At 49.2% G+C, this 25188-nt stretch overlaps 1 protein-coding gene across 5 annotated transcripts in view; it reads right to left on the bottom strand.

Annotated features, from left to right (window-relative positions):
* The window catches only part of CTDSPL (CTD small phosphatase like), a gene marked incomplete at its 5' end in the record, with an annotated part of 104221 nt that overhangs the window by 15595 nt on the left and 63438 nt on the right, over positions 1-25188 (bottom strand). For 3 of the 5 annotated variants that reach the window (XM_081105876.1, XM_081105877.1, XM_081105878.1), the window contains 3 exons: positions 1104-1205; positions 6603-6635; positions 15405-15559. In XM_081105876.1, the coding sequence (XP_080962002.1) occupies positions 1104-1205; positions 6603-6635; positions 15405-15559 (290 nt within the window). Of the gene's footprint in view, positions 1-1103; positions 1206-6602; positions 6636-15404; positions 15560-16660; positions 16749-22754; positions 22871-25188 lie in introns of those variants that run through there. The other 2 variants (XM_081105875.1, XM_081105879.1) reach the window with 2 other exon arrangements.

The following is a 25188-nucleotide window of genomic DNA, read 5'->3' as shown; positions in this document are numbered from 1 at the left end:
AACAGGACCAGGACCCTAAACACCGCTTCCCCCCCAGCACACCAATCCCCTACTTCCAAGCCTTTTCATCATTGGCCTCTTTGAAATAGTTTATTCCTTTTTTCAAAAAATGGAAAATGGTTAATGAGCTCATTTCTCAACAGTGTAATTACAGCTGCTCCCGCATGGAGGTCCTCTGGTAATTTGTAATTAAGTTTTGCTCTTATTCTGACGGGGACCTGGGGAGTGAGGGGGGGTGATAAGATGTAGACTACCTGCCAGGCCAGTGTGGCTCAGTGGTTGAACATCGGCCTTTGAACCAGGAGGTCACGGTTCAGTTCCCTGTCAGGGCACATGCCTGGGTTGCAGGCTCGATCCCCAATGTGGAGTGTGCAGGAGGCAACAGATTAGGGATTCTTTCTCATCATTTGCTGTTTCTATCTCTCTCTCCGTCTCTCTTCCTCTCTCAAATCAATAAAAAAAATTTTTTTTAAAATTGTAGACTATCTGATGCTCACTTTGACATCACAGAAGCCCCGAACCCTTCAGGGGAAAAGCCATTTAGCAGGTGGATACTCATTTAGCTGCGAAGCTTCTCAAATCCCTAGCAACCTCCTGTGATGAAAATGGTCAAGATAAACGGCGGAATCTGTTCAGATGCCGTCGCTCTGGAAGTCGTCTTCGGTGTTGGACATCTTTCAAACACGGGTCTGGGAAAACTTCCAGGGGAGCAGGTTGCTCGGACCGTGCCCCCCCCCCCCCCCGCCCCTCCCGGTAACACATATGGCCGGCCCTCTGGTTACCCTGACAAATACACCGCAGTGTCCCGGGGCATCAGTGCACCGCCAGCCTTGTGCCTCCTGAGAAGCACTTCTGAGGGTGAACGTGCTGGAAAGTCCCACCTCATACCTGGGAATGGGTCTCAGGGCTCCTGGCAGTCCAGCATCCCCCTGCCAAACCCATGATGTTAATATTCAACTCCCTGAGTTACTGTTCACCTGAGTTAATAAGCAACTGTTACTGGGATTTCTTCATGAACATGAAACCACACACGAACCACCATACGTTTCCACCCGATGGCAACCAAAGCACAGAGATCGCGGACGGTCTTTACGCGGACTCACCTTGAATGAACTATGCACCAACGTCTCATCTAAATCAATGACCACACATTTCTTCCCATAGTCGAGCACCGTCACCTCGGGCAGGAGGTATTTAGCTGGTGGCTAAAGAAAAAAGAAACTGTTATTACCTTGATGTAAAAGACATACCCATCCTCTTATTACCATATTGTACTACGTTAATGAGGTTAAAAAGGAAACCAAACATTTATTGATTTTAAATTCTTTATTGTTTAAAGTATTATACAAGTCTCCCTTCCCCCGATTGGCCTCTCCCTGGATGCCCCCAGCCCCCAGCACATGCCCTCACCCCCCTACTGTCTATGTCCATTGGTTATGCTCATATGCATGCCTACAAGTCCTTCGGTTGATCTCTTACCCCCTCACCCCCTGCCTTCCCTCATAGGTTGGACAGTCTGTTTGATGCTTCTATGACTCTGGTTCTATTTTTGTTCAACAGTTTATGTTGTTCATTATATTCCACAAGTGAGTGAAATCATGTGACATTTATCTTTCTCTGACTGGCTTATTTTGTTTAGCATAATGCTCTCCAGTCCCATCCATGCTGTTGCAAATGGTAAGAATTCCTTCTTTTTTACAGCAGCATAGTATTCCATTGTGTAGATGTACCATAGTTGTTTTTTCCCTACATGTTAATTTTCTGAAACCAAACATTTTGATGCCTGGCCAAGTGCATCATGGAATTTTATAGTTTGCAACTGAAGTTTTACCAAATTCTGTGCCATTGTCTGAATGGCCATTATAAGGGCCGAGACTTGGGAACCAGATAAACCTGGGTTTGACTATCAGCTATGTCTCTTGGCTGTAAGCTGGGACAATAATACCTATCACAAAAGGTTGTGGTTATCAGCTATAATTGCAGCAAATGCCCGCATTTGCCTGACACATGTATAAATGGTTATGGTTATTGTTAAAATGAACTACACAGAAATGAAAGTTTAATTATAACAGCGACTCTAACTATGCAGGCTCATTTCCTTGGACTCACATTTTGTCTGAGATTCACCATGGTACATAAGCCTATTTCAGAGCTATACTGGAACCACAGTATTTTTTTTTTTAGTGATTGAAATTTTCATAAACTTGAAGGGAAACTATAGACCCACCAGCAAAATGCAATCCAAAGTAACCCCCGGTCATAGGAAACAGAAATAAAACGGGTCCAGACCCAGCGCCCTGCCTCGTGCCTGCCCCACGGCGGTGGAACAGAGAGTGAACGCGGCATTTGTACCCCTCTGCTTTCACCCACATGCTGCGTGCGAACCAGATAATCGATTTCTATGTCTTTGTAGTAGCTGACTCTAGCCGTGTGATAAAAAGGTCGTAAAGAATTAATAAAATGCTAGATATCTTCAGACAACCTCATTCTGGATTCAGAGTATTTCTTTCTTTGGGCTTTGCTTCGTTTTCAGAAATGATCTGAAGTATTTTAGTTTACTTTGTGGCATAGCCAGTATCCAATGTTAATAAGCTAATTCTCTGAGCTGGAAGGTCAAGCTCTGTTCAATGTTTAATACTCAACAAAACACAGGGAAATATCTGTCCCTAGCCGCTGAAGAAGGAACAGTTTGGTTTATCAAATAAAACGAGAAAAGTGAAGTCAAGATGAATTCCTTTTTAAATGGCTTTGTTTGTTTGTCTTTGTTCTAAATGGAACCTTAGTCAAGGACCTGGAGTTAAATTTGGACTTCAGCCGGTTCAGAGGGGAAGGTAGCAGAGGCGGCATCTGGTGCATCGGCAAGTGGGATGAGCATTCTGGCAGGTACTGGGCGGGGCTGACCAGGACGAGGCTATGTGTGGGGACACGGGCATTTCTCATTCTAGAGGGGCTCTCTCTAGTGCGTGTGGGTGCTTCATCCTTCCCAACCTCACCCAGAGGAAAACGCCTTTATGGCCTCCCTATTCACCAAGCACTATTCCTAACCTCGCAGCACTGGGAACAGGTGTGCCTAGACCTGGGCCATGGGATCAGGGTCCTAGGAAGGACTGTGTCATTATAAACCAGCAGGCAGGCAGATTATTGGTGAAATTAACATACACTTGCAAGATGTTTTCTATTGAAAAGCGCTTTAAAAAGGCAGGGTATGATAAACTCTACAAGTGAACATAAGGATTTGGGTTATTTCTGTTTGAGCAATAACAGAAAACATGCTTGTGACTAGAATAAAATCGGTTTTAATTTCATATTATACAATGATGTAAAGAATATAGGCATGGCCCAGCTGGTGTGACTCAAGAGGTCACCTTCGATTCCTGGTCAGGGCACATGCCCTGGTTGTGGGCTTGATCCCCAGTAGGGGGCATGCAGGAGGCACCAGATTGATGATGTTTCTCTCATCGATGTCCCTATCTCTCTATCCTTCTCCCTTCCTCTCTCTCTAAAAATCAATAAACACACATTTAAAAAATTAAAAAATATAGAGACATGAAAACACAACTATTCTCTTTTCCATGCTCTTTCCGCCCCCCAAACCCTTTCCCCAGATGTCTCCCTTTTTAGCTTGGTGTCTATCTGTCCAGTCCTTTCTCTATGCAGGTAAGCCCTAAAACAGCATTTTAACTTTATGTAACTGAGAGCCAGCCTGGAAAGTAAGAATCTAGACATTCTATCCCTGGCATATCTGAAAACACCCAAGACCTGCCAAAAGGGGTTCAGTTATTGTCCAAACCCAAGAATAAAAATTACTTTCTTAGCATATTGAACCCACACCTGACAAGCATTCTCTGAGTTCACAGTAAGTGAAGGGCCTCCCATCACTGCTCTGAGGGAAAAGAGCGAGAGGGTGTTAAGCAAGCTATTGACTTAGCATCTTTTTTTTTTTAAAAAAATATATTTTATTGATTTTTTACAGAGAGGAAGGGAGAGGGATAGAGAGTTAGAAACATCGATGGGAGAAACATCGATCAGCTGCCTCCTGCACACCTCCTACTGGGGATGTGCCCACAACCAAGGTACATGCCCTTGACTGGAATCGAACCTGGGACCCTTCAGTCCGCAGGCCAGCGCTCTATCCACTGAGCCAAACCAGATAGGGCTGACTTAGCATCTTGCAGAGAACAAGGCCTGGCGGGGGGCAACGGGCTGGGGGATCCCATCAATCCTTAGCCCGTCTCCTAAGGGCACACAGCTCCTCTGGGAGCGGGCCTTCGGGTGCAGCAAACCCTCCAGACCACGGGTCAGAATTCCTGCGGACAGCTGTGTCCTTGGAGCAGGCAAGGACACTGCATACAGGCAATAGTGCTTTGTTGCTTCAATCGATCTGTTCAGGTGATGCTTGAATCATTAAAAAAATGTCCTGAAGCAAATTTTCTCTCAGGCCAACATAAAGCTGAACAAGAGAAACACCAGTTCTATCCAGAGGAGTATCGCCAGGGGGATGAAGGGGGTGAGGATGGGTGGTGGTGGTGGGACAGGGAGCATGTGGTAGTATGGGGAGGAGGAAGGGACCGTGACTTGTCATCCATGGTTTGGGAATTCTCTCCCTTGGAGTCGACCTGAAACTTCCTGTCCTGGTGAACTTGCAGCCATGAATAGTTAACTCTATAGTTGCTTTCATTCTTCTTTTTTAAAAAAATATGATTTTATTAATTTCAGAGAGAGGAAGGGAGAGGGAGAGAGGGAGAAACATCAATGATGAGAGAGAGTGATTGATTGGCTGCCTCCTGCACGCCCCCTACTGGGGATCGAGCCTACAACCTGGGCATGTGCCCTGACCGGGAATCAAACGGTGATCTCCTGGTTCATAGGTTGACGCTTAACTACTGAGCCACGCCAGCTGGGCAGTATTTTTTTTTAAACCATGAGCTTGCATTTATTGCTTTGTGAAAAGTCAAAACGCCAAACCTGCACACAGACACAGAAAAGCCTGGGAATGAAAAAAGAGGGGCGAGAAGCTGAGACGGGGGACCCCTGCTGGAACTACTCGGGTGTATCTTCCATGTTCAGGGCCTGGAAAAAGCTTTCAGGAGGCTGTGGGACCTGCTTGGTGGGCTCAGTCCAAGCCTGGCTTTCTGGGCCTGTGGCGTGGCACCCCAAGCTCTCAGGGGCTCCCAGGACCGACCAGGTCCCCCTGTGTTTCAGAAGAGCTACTCTGGGTGTGCGGCCTGCGGCCTTGACAGGTGGGTGCAGGTTTTGCAGGGGAGCCTCAGGCCCGAATCCCCGGGCTGAGCTGGCCTCCAGATGGACGTGGCTCGGTTCTGCATATAAAGCGGGCTGTGGAGAGACCACACGTGCCCCTCAGTAGAACTGCTTTTCTGGAGGTTATCACTCAAAGGAGCAAGTTTCTCGAGTGAGGCTTCGGTTTTCTGCACGACAGCTCGCAGATCCCTAAGGCCGGCCCCAGTGCGCAGACGTCAGAGGCAGCCAGCAGGTTAATGACCCTGCACGGGGCTCCGTGACACAAGGAACCTTCTCCCTCTTGGCTCTTTTATTCCAGGATTCCAGAATGAGTCTCGGCATGTGGGTAGAGGGGCATCTTTCTCAGCAATTTTTACCCCGACCAGTGCTAGCTTTACAGACAACAGTGAGTGAGCTTTGAGGAGAAAGCACGCACTGGAGTGTCCGAGGGAGGGGGAGAGGTGCCCCTGTCACCTGTGTAATGTAGGAGCCTGTGCAGGAAGAACACAGTACATGACCCTACTGGGTATGGAGGCTCTGAATCTCACTGGGGATTGAAACTATGCGAAAAAAGTCCACGGAAAGATGGATGGACAGATCTGAATCCTACTCAGCGTTGGAGAAGAAGTCGTGCTGCCTGACCAAACGTGTTGATCAGTTTCCCCAACAAAGCCCAACCCCCAGGTACGCTGGCAAAGTCTGAACCACTCCACAAACCCCTGCAGCTTGTTAATACATGGAGAGTTAAAGTTTCGAGAAAAATGAAATTATCAGACACTTCTAGGGCAATTTGTAAGTGACATGCATTGCCAAGTGTAGAGTCAGCCTGTGCGAATGAAATCCATTCCTTTCAAGTGTAGGACTGCTATGTCTCTTGGATGGTCCCAGCAAATAGATTAAAAAGTCCAAGGAAAAATAGCGAACCAATTTGAATCAGACAATTTGAAGAAGAGAATTTTTTGGATTAAAATATCAATTTGTGGCCCAGTTGGTGTGGTTGAGTGTTGACCTATGAACCAGGAGGTCACAGTTTGATTCCTGGTCAGGGCACATGCCTGGGTTACGGCCTCGATCTCGATCCCGGGGGGTGGGGGAGGTGGGGGGGGTGGGGAGGGGTGTAGGAGGCAGCCAATAGATGTTTCTTTCTCATCAATGTTTCTCTCTCTCTCTCCCTTTCCTGTTCTCTCTCTAAAAATCAATAAAAACATATTTAAAAAAATGTAGCCTCATTTCACTTTTTAACAGAACAGAGTTGGCTATACGACATGATAAGACACAACATAAGCAAGAACATTTTATACCAGTAGGCCCACAGCTGTAAGACTCTACGAATGTTTAAATAAAATTGAATAAATAATACATACACTTGGTATGGGAATGACCTGCCTCTGGTCACCCTGAGGAAAAAGAAAAAAAAAAAGTCATTGTCAGGTTTGAAGAGAAGTAGAACAGATACTCAACAGAAACCTGAAAGCACTTCTGAGTGTACAGCAGGCACATGACTTCCCATCCTCGGTACCCTGGCGGTATTTAGCGCGAGGGAGGAACCCAACGATTTCCACAGTTAGGGTCTCTGCCTCCCAGACACCCCCTCCCCCGACAATCCAGGCTGGGTTCCCGAGGCTCATTACTCATCTTGTTTATTTGAATAGTGCCTCTCGTACTCCCAGAAATTTAATCCGTAACTGAAATTTAAAAATGAAAACCCATACACTACTTTGATCCATGACTCCCTCTAATAACTGGCTTGTTTCTTCTTGTAAGTAGGTTTTTCCCTGAGCAGACTAAGCCTTCAGTCTACACAGTGGGCAGGAAAGGAAGACAAGTTCATCAGGTTACAAGGAACCTCCTGGCCACTCCTGGTCCCCTTCTAGGGAGGACCGGGCAGGAGGTCAAGGCAAGGTAAAAGAAGTGCCCTCCGAGGCCACAGACATGGGACAGCTTTCCCTTTAAGGGGACAGGGCCTGTGTTCTCAGGGGGTGTCAAGAAAATCCAGGCCCTGGCCTGGCTGCTGTTGGCTCAGTGGTTGAGTGTCAACCCATGAACCAACAAACAGGTTGCTGGTTCCTGGTCAGGGCACATGCCCGGGCTGTGGACTGGATGCCCAGTAGAGGGCGTGAAGGGGGTGTGCAGGAAGCAGCTGATGCATGTTCTGCTCTCACATCACATGGATGTTTCTCTCTCTCTCTTGCTTCTTCCTCTCCCTTCCTCTCTCTCTCAAAATCAATAAAAACATGGTAAAGAAAAAGAAAATTCAGGCCCCAAGGAAGAACCTCAATCATTTCCTCAGCCGTGAATGCCCCTCCCCCATTCCACACGTTTTGGCATCATTAAGAAATGCTGATAAAAGAAGAAATTTATCTCCACTGAGCTTTTCCACGTTCTGTGCTGCTTCTCTTTTAGATGGTGGGATAGGAGGCAACAGATAGCAGCAGCGGGGGGCCGATAAGGGCGTGCTCCGTTCCACGGTCTCCCACACACCGAGCGCTTTGTGAAAAGCGTAACCATCTTTTATGAAGGGGGGGGGTGTCTGGTGGCGGGGGTGTCACGGGAAGGGGCCAAACCTGACTGTCGACAGTGGCAGGTGGCTGGCACCTTCCTGAGCTCTGCTCTGACTCTCAGAACCATTTAGCAACTTCCTGATTGTCTCCAGACCCTAGCCGTCCCCTCTGCAGTCTAACAGCGACTGACTACCGTTTCCTCTTGAGATCATCTTGATGGCTCTTTCCTGCTTCAGGACACTCGGGGCTTGTCTTAAGGATTCTAAATGGCCTCTTGCCGTTATTCAGAGCAGAGCTGTGCTGCTCTTCAACACACAGTGGGCACCATCGAAGCAAATCCCAGTTTGCAAGAACCTATATAGAGAAGGTCATTTCAGCAGCTCTTAAATCGTACTGTTTCCAGCAGCTGGACTCGGGCGATTGGAACTGGCTGCTCACAAGCCCTCACAAGCTGGGTGAGCCTGGAGCAGGGTTTCTCAATCCCAGCACTGCTGACATTCTGGGCCTGAGAACGCTGCCCTGGGGGGCTGTCTTGGATGTTGTGGATGCTTAACAGCATCCCTGACCTCTACCCACTAGATACCAGTAGGACCTCCAGTAGTGACCATCAAACATGTCCGCAGACATTGCCAAATGTTCCCCAGGGGGCAAAACCACCGCCACTGAGACCCTGCACCAGAGGGAGACTGCACACAGCTCCCCACACAGGCACCCCTTCCATGAGGGGAGCACATCAGTGAAGCAAGATAACAGTAACATCTGAAGGGCTTGACAAAACACAGGCTATGACCAAAGGTGCTACTCTAGACAGATGTCTGGGCTTGAAAATCACCCCCAGAAGTTTTCATGTATGCATGTGTGTGTGTGTGCACATGGGGTATGCACGTGAGTGTCCAGAAACCTCGCTCACTTTGTCCTCACCCTTAGAAGTCCTCCTTGGTCCCTGCTATTGGTCTTTTTCTAGGTGCTGACCCGTCCTAGCCTCTGGCCAGGGGCTGCAGACACTACCTTTGGGCCACTGGCCTGCAGGTCCAGGGTGTAACTGGATGTGGCAATGGCTGCCACCCCAGGCCACTCCCACCAAAGCATTTCTACACAGAGGCCATCTGCTTGCTGCGCTCTGTCCACAGCTCCCCTCTGCCTCTGGCATGCTGAGTTCCACGAGGCAGGGGGCGCTAAGGAGTCAGCAGAGGAGACAGGCCTAGAATCTGCTTCCACATCTCCTGGGCCCCGGCTGTGTGCTCCAGGTGTCCTGATGTGCGGAGAGCAGAGGGCAGAGGGCCCGCTCTGGGAATTAGCCGGTCCCACTCTAACCTGGGCTCTTTCTATGGGGTCTGGTCTCCTCCGGAAAACTCGAGTGTTATGCCCATGATGCACTGCTGAGCGTTAACTTCATTCTTTAAAAAGCCATTCGGACAAATGGAAACTGAGGGAAGCCCATGAATGAACGCCAAGTCCCGGGGAGCTCAGCTGTGCCAGAGAATCGCCTTTAAAGGCCTCTCCTCGCGAATACGCACAGCCGAATACTGTAGGAAACCTTCGGGGAGGCAGCACCATCTTCCCAGGTCACTGCATCTGGGCAGGAACTATCCTAAAATAACTTTTACTACGACAGCAGCGATTCCTTTCTTTTATTTTATTTTTTCCCCCTCTATAGGTCTAGGGTGCAAACTATGTTCCCTTCACTAAGGACAATTTTCTACAGGAATAATTTTTAAATTGGGGGGAGGGAAGAGTCTGGGGAGATGATATCAGAACCTGGGGCTGTGATACGGTTTACAGTGGAATGTCATTGCTCAAATTTCACGCATATATTTTTCTACACCAGTGGTTCTCAACCTTCCTAATGCCGCGACCCTTTAATACAGTTCCTCATGTTGTGGTGAACCCCAATTTCATTGTTATAAACTGAACATAATTAAAGCATAGTGATTAATCACATAAACAATATGTAATTATGTATGTGTTTTGGCCAATAAAATGTAAGCTGAAATGAGGCATGTTACTACCTTTCAAAGAAAATAATGACATAACAAACATTATATCTTGTTTTATAGTTACAGTAATGGGCTTAAGGTCACATGAGTAGGAATCGGTATGGCGAGGACACAAGCTAAGCCCCACATTCTTAGCCACCACATGACTGTCTTAGTTCGGTGTTTAACCCGTAGGAACGAGGCATGTTACCTCTGAGTGAAAACTGCAAGAGCCAGTGTGAGCACCATCCTCCCTTTTCCCTGCTGTGACAATCGTGGAAGCAGAGATGGGCCTGCCTCCGTCTAGGTCCATGACTGAGGATCAGACAGCGTAATCCAATCCAAAAATGATAGTTATTAGTCATGGGAGGCTAACGAGCATGTAAAATGCGGCTGGTTCAAATCAAGATGTGCTATGAATGTAAAGTGCACCAGATTTTGAAGGACTATAAGATAAAGAAATGTAAATTTTGTCTCATTGATAATTTTTTTCTATTAATTACATGTTAAAATTATATTTTGACTATACTGTGTTAAATAAAATATATTATTAAAATTAATTTATCTTGCCCTGGCTGGTTTTGGCTCAGTGGATAGTGTCGGCCTGCGGACTGAAAGGTCCCAGGTTCAATTCTAGTCAAGAGCACATGCCTGGGTTTAGGGCTCGATCCCCAATAGGGGGCGTGCAGGAGGCAGCCAATCAATGATTCTCTCTCATCACTGATGTTTCTAGCTCTCTCTCCTCCCTTCATCTCTGAAATCAATAAAAAGTATATTAAAAAATAAAAAAGAAACAGGACCTTAAAAAATTTAATTTATCTTAAAAATATTTTGGCCTGGCTGATGTGGCTCAGTGGTTGAGCATTGACCTGTGAATCAGGAGGTCATGGTTTGATTCCCGGTCAGGGCACATGCCTCGGTTGCGGGCTCGATCCCCAGTAAGGGGTGTGAAGGAGGCAGCCAATCAGTAATTCTCTCTCATCACTGATGTTTCTATCCCTCTCTCCCCCTCCTTTCCTCTCTCTGAAATCAATTTATATATATATATACTAGAGGCCGATGCATGAAGTTTGTTCAAGGGGCTGGGCCCTTGCAGCCACGGTGGCTTGCCTTGGCCCTCACAGCCCTGGCTTCATCCGGAAGGTCGTTCGGCTGTCCGGTCTAATTAGCATATTATGCTTTTATTATTATAGATATGTATATCTAATTTTTAAAATGGGGCTACTAGACAATTTTTTTAAAAATATATTTTTTATTGATTTTTTACAGAGAGGGAGGGAGAGAGATAGAGAGTTAGAAACATCGATGAGAGAGAAACATCGATCAGCCGCCTCCTGCACATCTCCCACTGGGGATGTGCCCGCAACCCAGGTACATGCCCTTGACCGGAATTGAACCTGGGACCCTTCAGTCCACAGGCCGACGCTCTATCCACTGAGCCAAACTGGTTTCGGCTTTTTTTTTTTAAATATATATTTTATTGATTTTTTACAGAGAGGAAGGGAGAGGGATAGAGAGTTAGAAACATCGATGAGAGAGAAACATCGATCAGCTGCCTCTTGCACACCCTCTACTGGGGATGTGCCTGCAACCAAAGTACATGCCCTTGACCGGAATCGAACCCAGGACCCTTGAGTCCGCAGGCCAACACTCTATCCACTGAGCCAAACCGGTTAGGGCCAGACAAATTTAAATTATATGTGGCTCACATATTTTTATTGAATTGTGCCACAGAGCAGAAGGCCCAGCTATTCCATAATAAACATGCAGCATGAGAAAAAAATAATTTTTCAATTATTTTAAGCCTCTGGGGTTTGGGGGGATGTTAATGCAGCATAACTGAACCCTCACTGACTAGTAAGTACATCTACTCGGTAGTCACTCCTTTTTTCTCTTTTGTGAAAAGAGCTCCAATTCTGTTTGTCTAAATTCTTTTTGCTGGGCCCCAGCCGGTTTGGCTCAGTGGACAGAGCACTGGCCTGCAGACTGAAGGGTTCCAGGTTCGATTCTGGTCAAGAGCACATGCCCTGGTTGCAAGTTCGATCCACAGTAGGGGGTGTGCAGGAGGCAGCCCATCAATGATTCTCCCCTATCACTGATGCTTCTCTCTCTCTCTCCCTCTCCCTTCTTCTCTGAAATCAATAAAAATATATTAAAAAATGAATTCTTTTTGCTGGTCTAAATTCTCCCCTTTCGGGCCTCCCTTGCTGCTGGAGGGTAGCCACATGACAACCTTCTGGCCCATCAGACCCAGCAGAAGTCTCCTGGGCTTTTCTGTGAAAGCTGTTACTTTCCATAAAAGGGACAGACATGGCTAGACGACTCCTCCCTCTGCTTTTCCTCTCAATGTGGATATGATGGCTGGAGCTCGTGCTTTGGGATAACGAGCAACAAGCAGGAGGGTAAAGGCCAACATGCCAAGGACGGTGGAACAGAAAGACGAACAGACAAAAGGACAGAAAGAGTGAGGGTCCCGGATGGCCTCATCAGGCACTTAAACTAACTGGAGCAGTGACCAGCCTCAGGCTTTTTATCTGACAAAAACAGTCCCCTATCTGCCTAAGCTATTATTTGTCAGTTTTCTTTTACGTGCTGCCAAAATCATTCCCATCTGATATAGGTATATTCTCGGAAACATACTGCAGAATTTTTCAAGCCCACCTGATATAGTCTTGGTCTGTCATCAGGAGAATTTGGTTTGTTAAACTGGGTTTTACACCTACGCTTTATGTCAGGTTTACTATTTGTTATGTTTTTGGTTCCTTTTCCCTTTCCTTAATTTTGATGGCTTGTTCACATTTCTGTTTATTTCTCCTGTCACTCTCAGTGAACTTTGAGGATCTATTTTCTAATTGCGCTACTTGTTAGATTAGTTCTGTTCCCAATAGTTACATTTATTCCTACATTTTCTATAATCCTCTTTATATATAAAAGCCTGAGCAACCAAATGGCCGAACGATTGGTCGACCAGTCGCTATGACAAGCACTGACCACCAGGAGGCAGACCCTTAACGCACAGGATCGGGCTCCCTCCTGTCTGGATTGGGCCTGCGGGGATCGGGCCGAACCCGGCTACTGACATTCCCCGAGGGGTCCCGGATTGGAGAGCGCACAGGAGGCCAAGGGACCCTACTGGTGCATGAATCCGTGCACTGGGCCTCTAGTATTGTAATAACATCAGTCTCACCCAGATCTGTTTTGCTCCCCTCTCTGAATCATGGTATGCCTGAAATGTATATCTTTTTCCTTCATAGATGATAATCTTGACCACATATAGAATTTTTGGCTTATAATTCTTTTCTCTCGGTAGCTTATAAACACTTCTCATAGTCTTGTGGCTTTCAGTGTTGCTGAGAAGTCTAGCATGTATCTAGGCCTGTGTTCCCTCGCTTGCCCCCACTAACCTTCCTGTAGATTTGGTACCCTTTTAATCTGCAAACTAAAATTATTTTTAGCTCAAGAAAAATTTCTTCTATTACTTTTTCTCTTTCTGCAAGTCCTATTATTTGCACGTTAGGTCTCCTAGATGGCCCCTCCAGCCTCCCCAATTACCATCTCTGTGTTTCTGGTCTGAATCGTAAGACATTTCTTCCATTTGCTCTCCCAGAACATTAATTCAGTTCTCAGCAGTGACCATTCTCATTCTCCCTTTTTTCTCGGTTTGTTTACTGAATTTTTATATTTAGAAATCATGGGATGTTTTTTAAGTTCTAAAAGTTACTTTTGCACTTAAAATTCAGTCCCTGAAATGCCATTTCCTGAGTTTCTGTTAAAGTTCTCTTCTATTTCGTCCATTAGTTTTGCCTCAGTAGGAGTCTCATAGTCTAATTTTTCAACCTGGACTTTCTCAGCAGTGGCAAATGAGGGAGCACCCCAAGGCCCAGCAAGGACTGATGCTTCCATGCTCCAGTAAAGCCCAAACTGACAAACCACAGAGAGATGAAGAAAGACCCTGCACCACGGGGCTCATCCAGGGCATAAGAAGTGCGAGCAATTCAGCTCATCAGTACAGCCCCTTCAAGGATTGCACACACACAGTGGGGCCCCCAGGCTCCTGCTGGGTGGCTGACCTCACAGGACTATACATTTTATGTCATTGTTCTAGGACTCCAAAAGAGGTGAGCAATTTCCCCTGTTGGTGGTCCCTGCTTCTCACTGAGTACCAGAGAGAATGAGTCCCATGCCTGCTCTTTCCCCTGGAGATGTCAGGAAAACGAGGCGTTAATGCACTTCCCAGGCCTTCGTGTAGGCTCACCTGGGTGTATTCAAACAGGGAATTTAAATGGTCAGAGCCATGAGCTCCGGCTGTCATCTTCCCAGAATCCCCTTCCTTACATTCACATGCACTTAAAAAATAATACATTTTCTAATCACAAAATTAATTTAAGCTTATTCTGTGAGAACTGGGAAAAGAAAAAAAAAGAAAAGAAATAAAATACAGAAGAGAAGAGCAAATCCTATATGTAATCCCACCAGACTGAGAGAACTTCTTCGCATGTTGGCATACACCATTCTAGTCTTATAAATGCCTTTGTGTGCGTATGATGGGGTACATAGCTATAAATAGCCTTTTTTCTGAAGTGATATATTGTGAACATTTCCCTGTATCAGTAATATTTATGAGACGTCATTTTTTAATAGCCGTATGCTATTTGATTGTATGGCTACTTATAGATCTTTCATTGTCTACTGTTGATCGTTAGGTTGCTTACAATGTTGTAATATTATAATGTGTTCTGGATCATATCTTGTGTTCTTTACGCATCTACCATTATGTCCATAAGCTGGAGCTGCCTAGGGGAACACACAGGCATATCTTTAAGGTTTTTAAGATCAGACCCCAAATTTCCCTCCAAGAAAGGTGTAACCAATGAACACTCCTACCAGTAACCAATTTATATCCTCTACCCGCCCTCTTCCCACCCCTACACCAAACCCAAACATTATCTTTAAAAATATCTTTGACAATGGAAAAGGATCTCATTTAATTTGCATTTCTTTGATTACTGGCCATATTGAAACATATTTTGCTTATTGACCAACAGTATTACTTATTTGGTGACATACCTGTTCATGGCCTTTGCTCATGTGATTTGGGACATAAAGGTTGAAGGCTTCTGTGCCCTCCGGCTTGGCTATCTTCATCCTAACCTTTTTTCATTTTGCTTATACGTGTGGGATTTTTTTTGGCTCATCCTTTTACTTTTCATTATTCTGAGTTACTCTGTTTTGAATATGTCTGTAGACAGCATGTGGGGAGAATCTGTTTTTTTTTTTTTTTTTTTTTTTTTACCTACGGTGACAATCGGCTTACAATTGCTTATGTGCTACCTATAAAAGAATATTTAACAACTATGTTTGTTATTAAACAAGGTAGTGAAATCCACTTATATTTATTCTCGGCGCTTTCCCATGACTCGGTTTCTCCTCTTGTCTTTCCATTTCTCTGTCTGCTCATCGTCCTTTAACTCTCCACTCATACATTCAACCAAGAATGTTATAAAAATGTGCACTGACGCTTACAGCTCTCTTCAAATACACTCTTCAGTTGCTACCTGGGAACGACTGAGATATCCTTTAACAAAAGAGACGACGTGTTTGGTAACTTCGAATCTTTAAGTAAACGGCTACCCCCGCGCTAGGCTCTTAGGAAGGACGTCTGTCCAGGATGTGACCGACAGGCACTGACCTTGGGCAGCCCGCCGTTCTCCTCCACCAGCGGGGGCAGCACACTGGGGCTGCTGGCGGGCGGGGCCTCCACATGGTAGTCCCGGAAGCAGCAGAAGAAGGAGCTGAGGATGCTGCGGTGCCTCTGCTTCTTCAAGCTGACGTTGCAATGGGAAGCTGGAAGGAGAAAACAGCAGGCTGTGGCCCAGGGCAGCACGCATCGCAGCCGGGATGCACCGTGCAAACGCCAGTGTGCATGGCCCCCACCCCAGCCCGCCTCCGGCCCCAGAACCGGGAGACCTACTCAGGACAAACAGACGAGGGGCCCCAGGAAGGTAAGCTCAGGGATTGTTATTCGGCTTGTGAATCCTAGAAGGCCAGGTGCTCGGTGGAGTCCAGTCCTGCTGGCTGGACAGAATTCCTCGGGCCTCAGCCCAGCGGGGGCTGCTTGCTCATGACGTGACCTGCGCTTGGGGTCAGGCACCATCTGCACTGCTGGACCCGCAGAGCAAGTCTCCTGACCCTGCACCAAGCACTCCTTCCAAACAAAGGCCCTTTACGGCTCTGAGCAGCGTTTCTCTAGGAGGGGGACCCAGAGTCACTTTGCAACTAGGGTCTTCGCTACGCCCCACTCACCATGGAAACGACTCATTTCATGGGTTAAGAAATAACACGAAGGAGCCCCTTCCTCAACTCTGATGGGAAACTGACCGGAGCCTGGACTCACACAGCTCAGTGCTGACGGCTTCCATTACGCTTAAAACACACACCGCAGGAAACCTGGGGCAGGGACCACGTGCCCTGGCCCGAGCAGGGCTGGCCCGGGTGGGTTTTGGGCCCTGACCGGGCCTGGACCAACGCTCTGGAGGGAGTGATGGAGCCTTTCTGTTATTCTGGGTGCAAGACAAGCGGCCCCATGCCAGCAATAGAAGGCACACATTAGCACAGGGGAAAAACGCCTCGGGGAGGAAACGGATGACTTGGAGGGCAAGGGGCCTTTGCCTGGGAACGCAGCCAGGACTGTCCCCCCACATACCCCGTCGGGGTGGGTCAGCAGTGCTCTGGGAAGAGGCTGCAGGCAAAGGGACGTGCTCAGGGTTAATGGGAAAATCATCAATGTGGGAAATGATCTAAGTCCACGCGATCACCGTTGGAGTTTCTCTCTCCCCAAAAAACAATTCTGGCACGAATCCTATTTTTGAACACTTGAGGGAAGCGTACAGCACCTTCCCCCTCAAGAGATTGCAAAACCTTTGCTAAAAGTCTTGGGGTACTTACTCGCTTGCTGGTAGCAAAAGCAAGTGTGTTTGCACGGAATTTCTGAAAAAGGACGGGAAAGCTGTTTTGCCAGCAACGCTATAGGCATGGATGGGTCTCTAGCCTGCGTTTGGGCAAATGGCCCAGTCAGTGTGCATTCAAGACCCTTATTCACTAACGATGAGCTTCAGAACCATCAATCCCTGGGAAAGCTGGCTGTTTTATCTTCCCTGTGAGTCTCTGAGCGCAGGTCCCAGGTACCATTTCAGGCCCCACACGCCAGGCCAGACGAGGCCACCGGACCCAGAGTCCGAGATAGCAGCAGTGGTGGGAAGCGATACTGACCACTGCTTACCGAGGACCAGCCGTCTAAATTCCAGTCCTTTACGACCGCATCTCCTGTAGTCCTCCCAGCTACCCTAGGAGATGGGGTCACTGCTTCTGTATCGGTGCCGAGAAAAACCCACCCAGTAATTGCGTGTGCCGGGACTCGAACCCAAGTGGGCCTGTTCCCGAAGTGTGTGCTTTCTCCGTGTGCCATGCTGAAGACAACCTTGAAACAACGTAGGTAAGATTAAGAAGGAGAGAAAAAGGCCAAATGGAGAGAAAACTACTGCAATAAAGTCACACTGAAGGTAAATGATTAAACTGTTTTGTTGCTACGGTGGGTGTTTTTGTTTTTGTGCCACACTCAAGCACTTTACTCAGAGAAGCAAACAACACTCTTCTGCTCTGGCCGGTGTGGCTCAATGGCTAGAGCATCAGCTCATGCACTGAAGGGTCATGGGTTCGATTCCTGGTCAGGGCACATGCCCAGGTTGTGGATTCGATCCCTGGTTGGGACACATGTGAGAGGCAACCCATTGATGTTTCTCACATCAATGTTTCTCTCTCTCTCTCTCTCTCTCTCTCTCTCTCTCTCTCTCTCTCTCCTCATCAATGAAAAACTATCCTGGGGTAAGGATTAAAAACAAAAATCAAAACACAACTCTCTCTCCTCTGAACGACAGCACATTTCCCTGCAAGGAAACAAGCTATTTGTTCATGTCTCAGACACTGAGCAGGTAATACCCAGGTTGGGCAGTAAACAGCTGTGCAAGAGGCACCTTCCCTGATTCTATGTTCCTCCTCTGAGATCACATACATCAACCTATAATAACTAACTAACTAACTTATACGCAAAAAAAACAAAAAAAAACCCCTAAACCTGGAGCCAGCGAGCTGCTTATAATTCCCACCATCTGATTGCTTAGCCTGTAGTGGCTATAGATAGCTCGCGAGAGTCACCAAATGAGCTTGAGTCACTTGGGAGCCCGTCACCCCAGATGGGGAAATGGCAGCCTCTCAGGTCCTCCCTTCTCTGCATGAAGCAGTGGAGCGGCCCAAGCCGCCTCCCTCCCACGCCTTCGGCAGGCCCAGGCCTCTTCCCGCTAACTGGTCCCAGGGCCCGCAGGAGCCTCCGGGAGGCCGGGGCTTTCTAAGTTTCCAGTCCCTCTTGGATGGGTCCGGTGCTCTTGAAATCAGGCCAGCGGGAAATGGATGGATTTCCTCGGGGCCAGCACTGGCCTCACCCCACCCCCAGCGCTCACCTGTTCCTAAAAGGGCTCAAGATATGGGCCTGGAATGTAACCACCCTACTGCCTCCCACCCCGGCGGCTGCCTCTCCTCCAGCTAGGGTCTGATGGAAAGGTTTTGCTTGAAACATGATATTTAAAAATATATGTATATTTTTATTGATTTCAGAGAGGAAGGGAGAGGGAGAGAGAGGCAGAAACATCAATGATGAGAGAGGATCATGGATCGGCTGCCTCCCGCACATCCCCTCCTGGGGATCTAGCCCACAGCTGGGGCATGTGCCCTGACTTGGAATTGAAACATGATCTCCTGCTTCATTAGGTCGACACTCAACTACTGAGTCACGCCGGCCGGGCGATACATGATATCAAAGTCCACAGTTTAATGGAGAAATGTTTATAACATTAGATCAGAAAAGCTCGATAAATAATTGTGTATCTGGCTGGATTAGAACTGTACAAAAAAAATGAAAGGAGAGCTAAGTGAGATCGGCAAAACCATGTCAAAAGGTGAACAGCCATCATCAGGCGATGGGTGCTCGCCTGTCTTCCTTCTGTGTTTCCCCAGCGTGTTGCGGCAGTCATGTGTTACCCTAACGCCGGGAGAGCAAGCTCGCTTGTTAAGCTCGGCAGCTCGGTGATGCTCAGGAGAAAGCGTATCTACTTCCAAATGCGAACTTCAGACTTACTCCTATGCTTCTCCACTCCATGCCCGGGAAGCACACACCGGGCAACAGCTGTGCTGCTGACAGCCTTGCGGGGAGTAAATGTCGCTACCGTCACGGCCCCTACCCCCTGGGCCGTGATGATCTCCAACCCTCTAGCCTCAAAACCAGAGGAGGCCCACGTGAAAAGAAGGCACCCGAGACGTGTCCTCCCCCAGCAGAAGGCTCCCACCGGCTTCCTCATCCGGCAGCCCCAGCCGACCCTCCACCCGCCCTGTGCACACAAATGCCGTCCAGCTTCTTTGTTTGTAATCAGGACTTGGCCTCTCACCACCTTTCCTCGCTCCCTTCGCATGTTCCCACCGATAACGCGCATAGGAGAGAGGTCTCCGGGTGGCTCGGGTATCCAGGAACAAGTCTTTATCAGGGCTGTGACAGCAGCATATTCAAGAGAGTTTAATGAACACACCTTCCTGTTACGTGGGTTTTAAGACTCCTTTGGAGGCGTAGAGGAAGGGGTAGCAACCCTGAACGTCGGTCTAAAACATGACATAAAGACTTTCGTTTTTAAAAAAGTCAGACTTAGGAAGAAAAAGTCATCGAAAATCATTCCCAAGTTTCCTGCTTTTCCCCATCACCTTCCCACTCGTATCCACACCCATCCCTGCCCACCTCACCCCCGTTTCCTCCCTGGGATCGCACTGACATCCCACCTCCCACTCCTTCTGTCCTCACATCCCCTCTTCTCAGAACATTCCTGTTCTTCGGGGACTGGCTCAAAGCCCCCTGTTGGTGGAGGCCCACTCCAGCCGAAGGAATTGGTTCCTTGGCCACTGAATTTCTATGTGCATGTGTGCATGTCTGAGATATACATATTTTTAAAGAATATGTTATCTTAAAATTGATTTTTAGAGAGAGAGAGAGAGAGAAAGGGAGAGGGAGAGACAGAAACAATGATGAGAGAGAAACATCAATCAGCTGCCTCCCTTTATGCACACTACTGGGATCAAGCCCGCAACCCGGCCATGTGCCCTGACCAGGAATCGAACCGGCGACCTCCTGGTTCATGGGTGGACGCTCAGTCACTGAGCCACACCACTTGGGCTGAGATATGTCTTCAGCTCATTCCTCTCTCTTAACTTCCAGGCCACCCATCTCCTAGTCTAAAAATCTACCCTTCCCCCTTTCATTGAGTTGTCTGATATCCTTACCAGCTCTTAAGTCTGTCCTCAACAATTCCCTGCCCCTGGTATATCCCAGCTGAAGCCCTCACCATTTTGTCCCTGGGCAACTACCATAGCTTTTTGACTCGTTTTCTTGCTGATGTTGTACCTTATAATCAATTATCGACATGACCCACTGAGGGAAAGCCCAACAAGTGAACAGACTGGTCATTCTGAGCGTGGGCTCGAAGTCAGCTTGCTTAGGTGGAGAATTCTGGCTTGGCCAGCAACAATACAGGACCTAGGTGAAGTTACGTGACTTTCTTGTGCTTCGGTTTCCTTATCTGTAAAATGGGGGTAATCAAGGCAAGTATAGGCAATTGTGAGAATGAAATGAGTCCTTCCGCAGCGGTTCTCAACCTGTGGGTCGCGACCCCTTTGGCGGTCGAAAGACCTTTTCACAGGGGTCGCCTAAGACCATCCTGCCTATCAGATATTTACGTGACGATTCATCACAGTAGCAACATGACAGTTATGAAGTAGCAACGAAAATAATTTTATGGCTGGGTCACCACATGAGGAACTGTATTTAAAGGGCCGGAAGGTTGAGAACCACTGCATCTAAAGCATCAGAACAGCGTCTAGCACTGGGCAAGCACTTCTTAAATGTTAGCTCTTGTTATTATCACTCGCCTCTTAAAAGCTTTCTCTCTTTAAAGGAGTGGGGGTTCTGAAACAAAGGCTGGATTCTGTGGGTACACATCCCCCCCACCCCCACCCCCGGCATCTGGGAGGCCTAACTTACTATAACAGACATCGGTTACATAAACTGTAACTTAGGAAGCAAAACCGGAAACAAATCTGGGAAAGTGATTCTACGGGATGGCTCTAACAACGGGAGAAAAGGGAAGGGTGAAGGGTCCGAATGAGCTCTGTTGGGGGCTGCTACCTGCTTTCGTCTCACTGGGCTCCCTCTGGGGCTGCAGCTGACCCTCTCCCTGGCTGAGCTGAGCGCGGCGCCCGCCCAGTCTGCATCTGACCCGGGGCCTCCTGGCCCCTCGCTGGGCGTCAAAAACGAGTGGCCTCCCATGTGAGGTGAACCCCGTGAGGCCCACGCAGGAGGCTGACAGACCCAGCAGGGGCCTCGCCTGCAGGACCCCCCGATGGGCCATTAGCCGCTGCGCTGGCAGTGAAGGCCTATCAGAAGGACCGCCCTTGTTCTCCTCCCGAGCCCTGCCCACGAAGACAAGCCCACGGCTGCTCCCCGCAGCCGCCCTTCTCTTCACACAGACGGCTGGGCCACTGGCCCGGACACCCCACAGGCCGGCAGGAGCAGATGGGGTGACCCTCCGACGTAACTTTCTCCATTTCTCTGAGCAGGCCCGGGCGGGCAGAAAGCCTGGGGGAAGGGGGTGGGGGGGTTGTGAAGAGCTGGAGATGCTGGGCCTGGGCCTCCGCCAGGCCTCCTGTGACCTTTGACACCTGCAGGGAATGTGACCCTGAAGTCAAACAGGCACGTAGCTCTCTTCCTGGACACCTCCTGGGAGCGAACGCTTCTCTCCTGGACCTGGCGTCCCTGCAGCCCAGCCAGGAAGACCCTGCTTCCCATTCACAGACATTCCCTCTCTTCCTCGGCCCAGGGCTGGGGCCTCCCTCCTCCAGCGCAGCAGGAGAGGGGCCGAGACAAGGCCTGCGAAGGGGGCGGCTCAAAGTGGAGGCATCGGTCGTTGCCAATCCGAGTCCTCAGTCCCACAGGCGAGACGGGAAGCCTCCCAGATACTTCCTCGGTCTCTCCGGGAGCCGTGCTGGCCCAGGGGCGACCGCCAGGATCTTCAAAGCCCCCGCGAGCGAGGGGGAACAGAGGAGACATTGGACATTTCTGCCGGCCAGAGTCCATTACCCATCTTTCTGGTACAAGTGCCTCAACTTTCCTGGGGAATCGCTCTCACCCCACCAGCTTCCAGTCCCAGACCAAGGGCCGGATACTCAGAGCCACATGACCGGCCGAGGGATCTGCACATGACCCCACCCGGGCCCAGGAGAGCCTGCCCCAGTACGGATGCCCGTGCTGCTGGTAGAGCTGTTCTGTGCCTCTTGGTTTCCTAAGCTGGTAGGATGTAAGCCTGGAGCCCCTGGTGGCTGTCTTTGCCACCCATGAGAAGCCATGAGCATGAAGCCAAAACCTGAGGGGGCTGTAGCTGAGATAGGAGAGGGCCCGATCTCCGACAGCATCATCAGAGGACTTGGTTTCATTCAAACCAGACCCTCCAGGCCCGGCTGGTGTGGCTCAGTGGTGGAGCATCAGCCTATGAATCAGGAGGTCACGGTTCAATTCCTGGCCAGGACACATGCCCGGGTTGTGGGCTCGACTCCCAGGGTGGGGTGTGCAGGAGGCAGCCGATCCATGACGGTCTCTCATCATGGATGTTTCTATCTCTCCCTCCCTTTCCCTTCCTCTCTGAAATCAATAAAAACTTTAACAAAAAAAAATTAAGGGTGTCCCATAGCAGGTTTATATCATCCCAGTAGAACATTAAAAATAAAAATACGACCTGTTCCAAGCACCGATGTGGACACCAATGCTGTCGAGGCTACAAAACTGCCCCCGGGAGTTTCCCCAGGCAGGGATCTTATCTTCCTTCACACGCGGGGGTGCCAGAGCCCCTCACAGCCCTGCAGCTCAAGGGCAGTCACTATGGAATAAGCTAAACACCTTTTTCCGGGAGGAGGGGCGCGCCCTCCGAGGGCAGCGGTCCATGAATGCACCGTTTCTTCTCTCCTGGAATCGGGCTGCGATGTCTGGAATGCATCCCGGGGCCGTGGTTTGCGATGGGTGTCTAACAGGAAATTCTGGACAGTCTACGCATACATTACATTCCTTTCCCACCCCAGAGAGTGGTCAACAACCACAGCTTCCCTCTGTTTGGACAGCAGGGGGGTTGTTGAGGGCGGGGCGAGGCCAGGGCACAGGCTGCACACAGCTCAAAAGCAGATGTGGCCGCTGAGAACCCAAACATCCCTTTCTCCTAGCAAAAGGGCTCCGGCGCCGAAAGAGTCACCTTTCTGAGCTCTCCAGTCCCCGTTCCGTTTCTAAGCGATGCATTTCCCCAGGGAGTTCCACCCAGCGCTCTCCGAAAGAAAGGTGCCTCTGAAAGCGCCTTTTCTCACCGAAGCCTGAGCTGGCCCTGTTCCTCCAGCAGTGAGAAGTCTGGGGGTCGGGGTGAGGATGGGGGTGGGAGTGGGGAGCAGGGCTGGTGGCTAAAGACGGCGCGGGAGGAATTTCATTCTCACCTTCCCACGATGAGAGGATACGGTTGCCCTGTTCACTGTAGGCTCGCAACAGCCCACGTGAATGGAGCCTGGTGTGTGCGAGGCTCTTGACAGAAATCGTCTCTGGCCTTCACAGTGTGCAGTGCCGGTGTGGCCTTTGACAACTGTCACACTTTTCTTTTAAAAAAATATATTTTTATTGATTTCAGAGAGGAAGGGAGATGGAGAGACAGATAGAAACATCCATGATGTGCCCTAACCGGTTTGGCTCAGCGGATAGAGCGTCAGCCTGCGGACTCAAGGGTCCCAGGTTCGATTCCGGTCAAGGGCATGTACCTTGGTTGCAGGCACATCCCCAGTGGGGACTGTGCAGGAGGCAGCTGATCGATGTTTCTCTCTCATCGATGTTTCTAACTCTCTATCCCTCTTCCTTCCTCTCTGTAAAAAAATCAATAAAATATACTTAAAAAAAAGAAAAGAAAAAAGAAACATCCATGATGAGAGAGAATCATTGATCGGCTGCCTCCTACCGGGGATCGAGCCCGCAACCCAGGCATGTGCCTTGACTGGGAATCGAACCATGACCTCCTGGTTCATAGGTCGATGCTCAACCACTGAGCCACCCCGGCTAGACGTGACCACCTTTCTGATGAGAAGGCAGGGACTCGGAGTGCATACGACTATGCAGCAAGGTAGCTGGGTTCAAAGCCAGAGCCACGGGACTGCAGGGCTCCCAGCCACCTCACACCCCTTCCTGCCCCCCCCCCCCCCCGCCCCAGCACTCTTTGGGGTTGGGGTTTTATTTCCAGGGAGAAACTGTGAATATGAGGTTTTGCGCCACCTGCCTTCACTTCAAAGGCTACACTTTCGAAAACTCCAAAATGAACCAATGACATTCACGGCAGCCCTATGCGATGGAACCGGACACCGTGGCCGTCCGTCCCACTGTGCCCCGAATGTGCCCAGGCCACCCAACTCTCTCTGGGAGCCCCTCTTCTGGGAACGCCCTTCCTCATCTTGGCACTTCCCGAGACCTTGGTGCCCGAGGTCACACCCCTCCTACGCAGCAGGGCTGGGTATAAACCAGGTCTGTGCGAGCCGGGAAGCCGAGCTCGTAAGGATCTCTACGCAGGGCCTGTTTTCCACACGAGGGCCCCAGGGAACGGAACAAAGGATTTAAACAGGTAATGCCCTTGGGAGGAAGTAAAGGTTAAAATTTAACACTCATCAAATAAGTGAATGTTTGAACAATGAGGTCAGTTTTGTACCTATTAAGTGAGCAGAAATGATAAAAATAAAAGCCTGCGGCCCACGGTGGTGGTAAGGCTCTGACGACGGCACAGGTCCGTTCACACACACGTTGCCAGTAACTCCGACGGGAACCATCCAGGTGAAAAGCAGGGGGGTGAGGTGCCAAAGAGCAGACAATCCGAATGTCCAGGGACCAGCCATGGTCAATGACATCAGGGCAGGGCCACCGGGCGGAAGACGGTGCTGCCCCAAGAAATGACCGCGAGGAAGACACGTGGGGGAGTGTCCGTGGTCACGGCAGACACCTTTGCATGTGCTTCTGGACAAGCTCTGGACGGTGGGCTCCAGGGACACGGGCTCAGAACCCGCCCTGTTCACACGTGAGTCCCCGAGACCTAGAAACACGCTGGTGCAAAACAGGCCTGTCCCAGCAGATGTTTACTGACTGCGTGAGTGAATGAACGGACACAGAACCGTGAAAATGACTGATGCTTTGCAAAGAAGCGGTTCCTGCGATTCCTCGAGAGAGAGCTCAGCCCAGGCAGCACCACCTGCCTGGGAACCCTTGCCCTGGAACCTGTGCTACCCACAGAGGGCCAGGCCCCTGATCTGCGGAACCCAGATTG

This window comes from Myotis nattereri (assembly GCF_964212035.1).
Source record: "Myotis nattereri genome assembly, chromosome: 14".
NCBI classification, from domain to species: Eukaryota; Metazoa; Chordata; class Mammalia; order Chiroptera; family Vespertilionidae; genus Myotis; species Myotis nattereri.
This window is presented reverse-complemented; position numbering and strand designations above follow the sequence as displayed.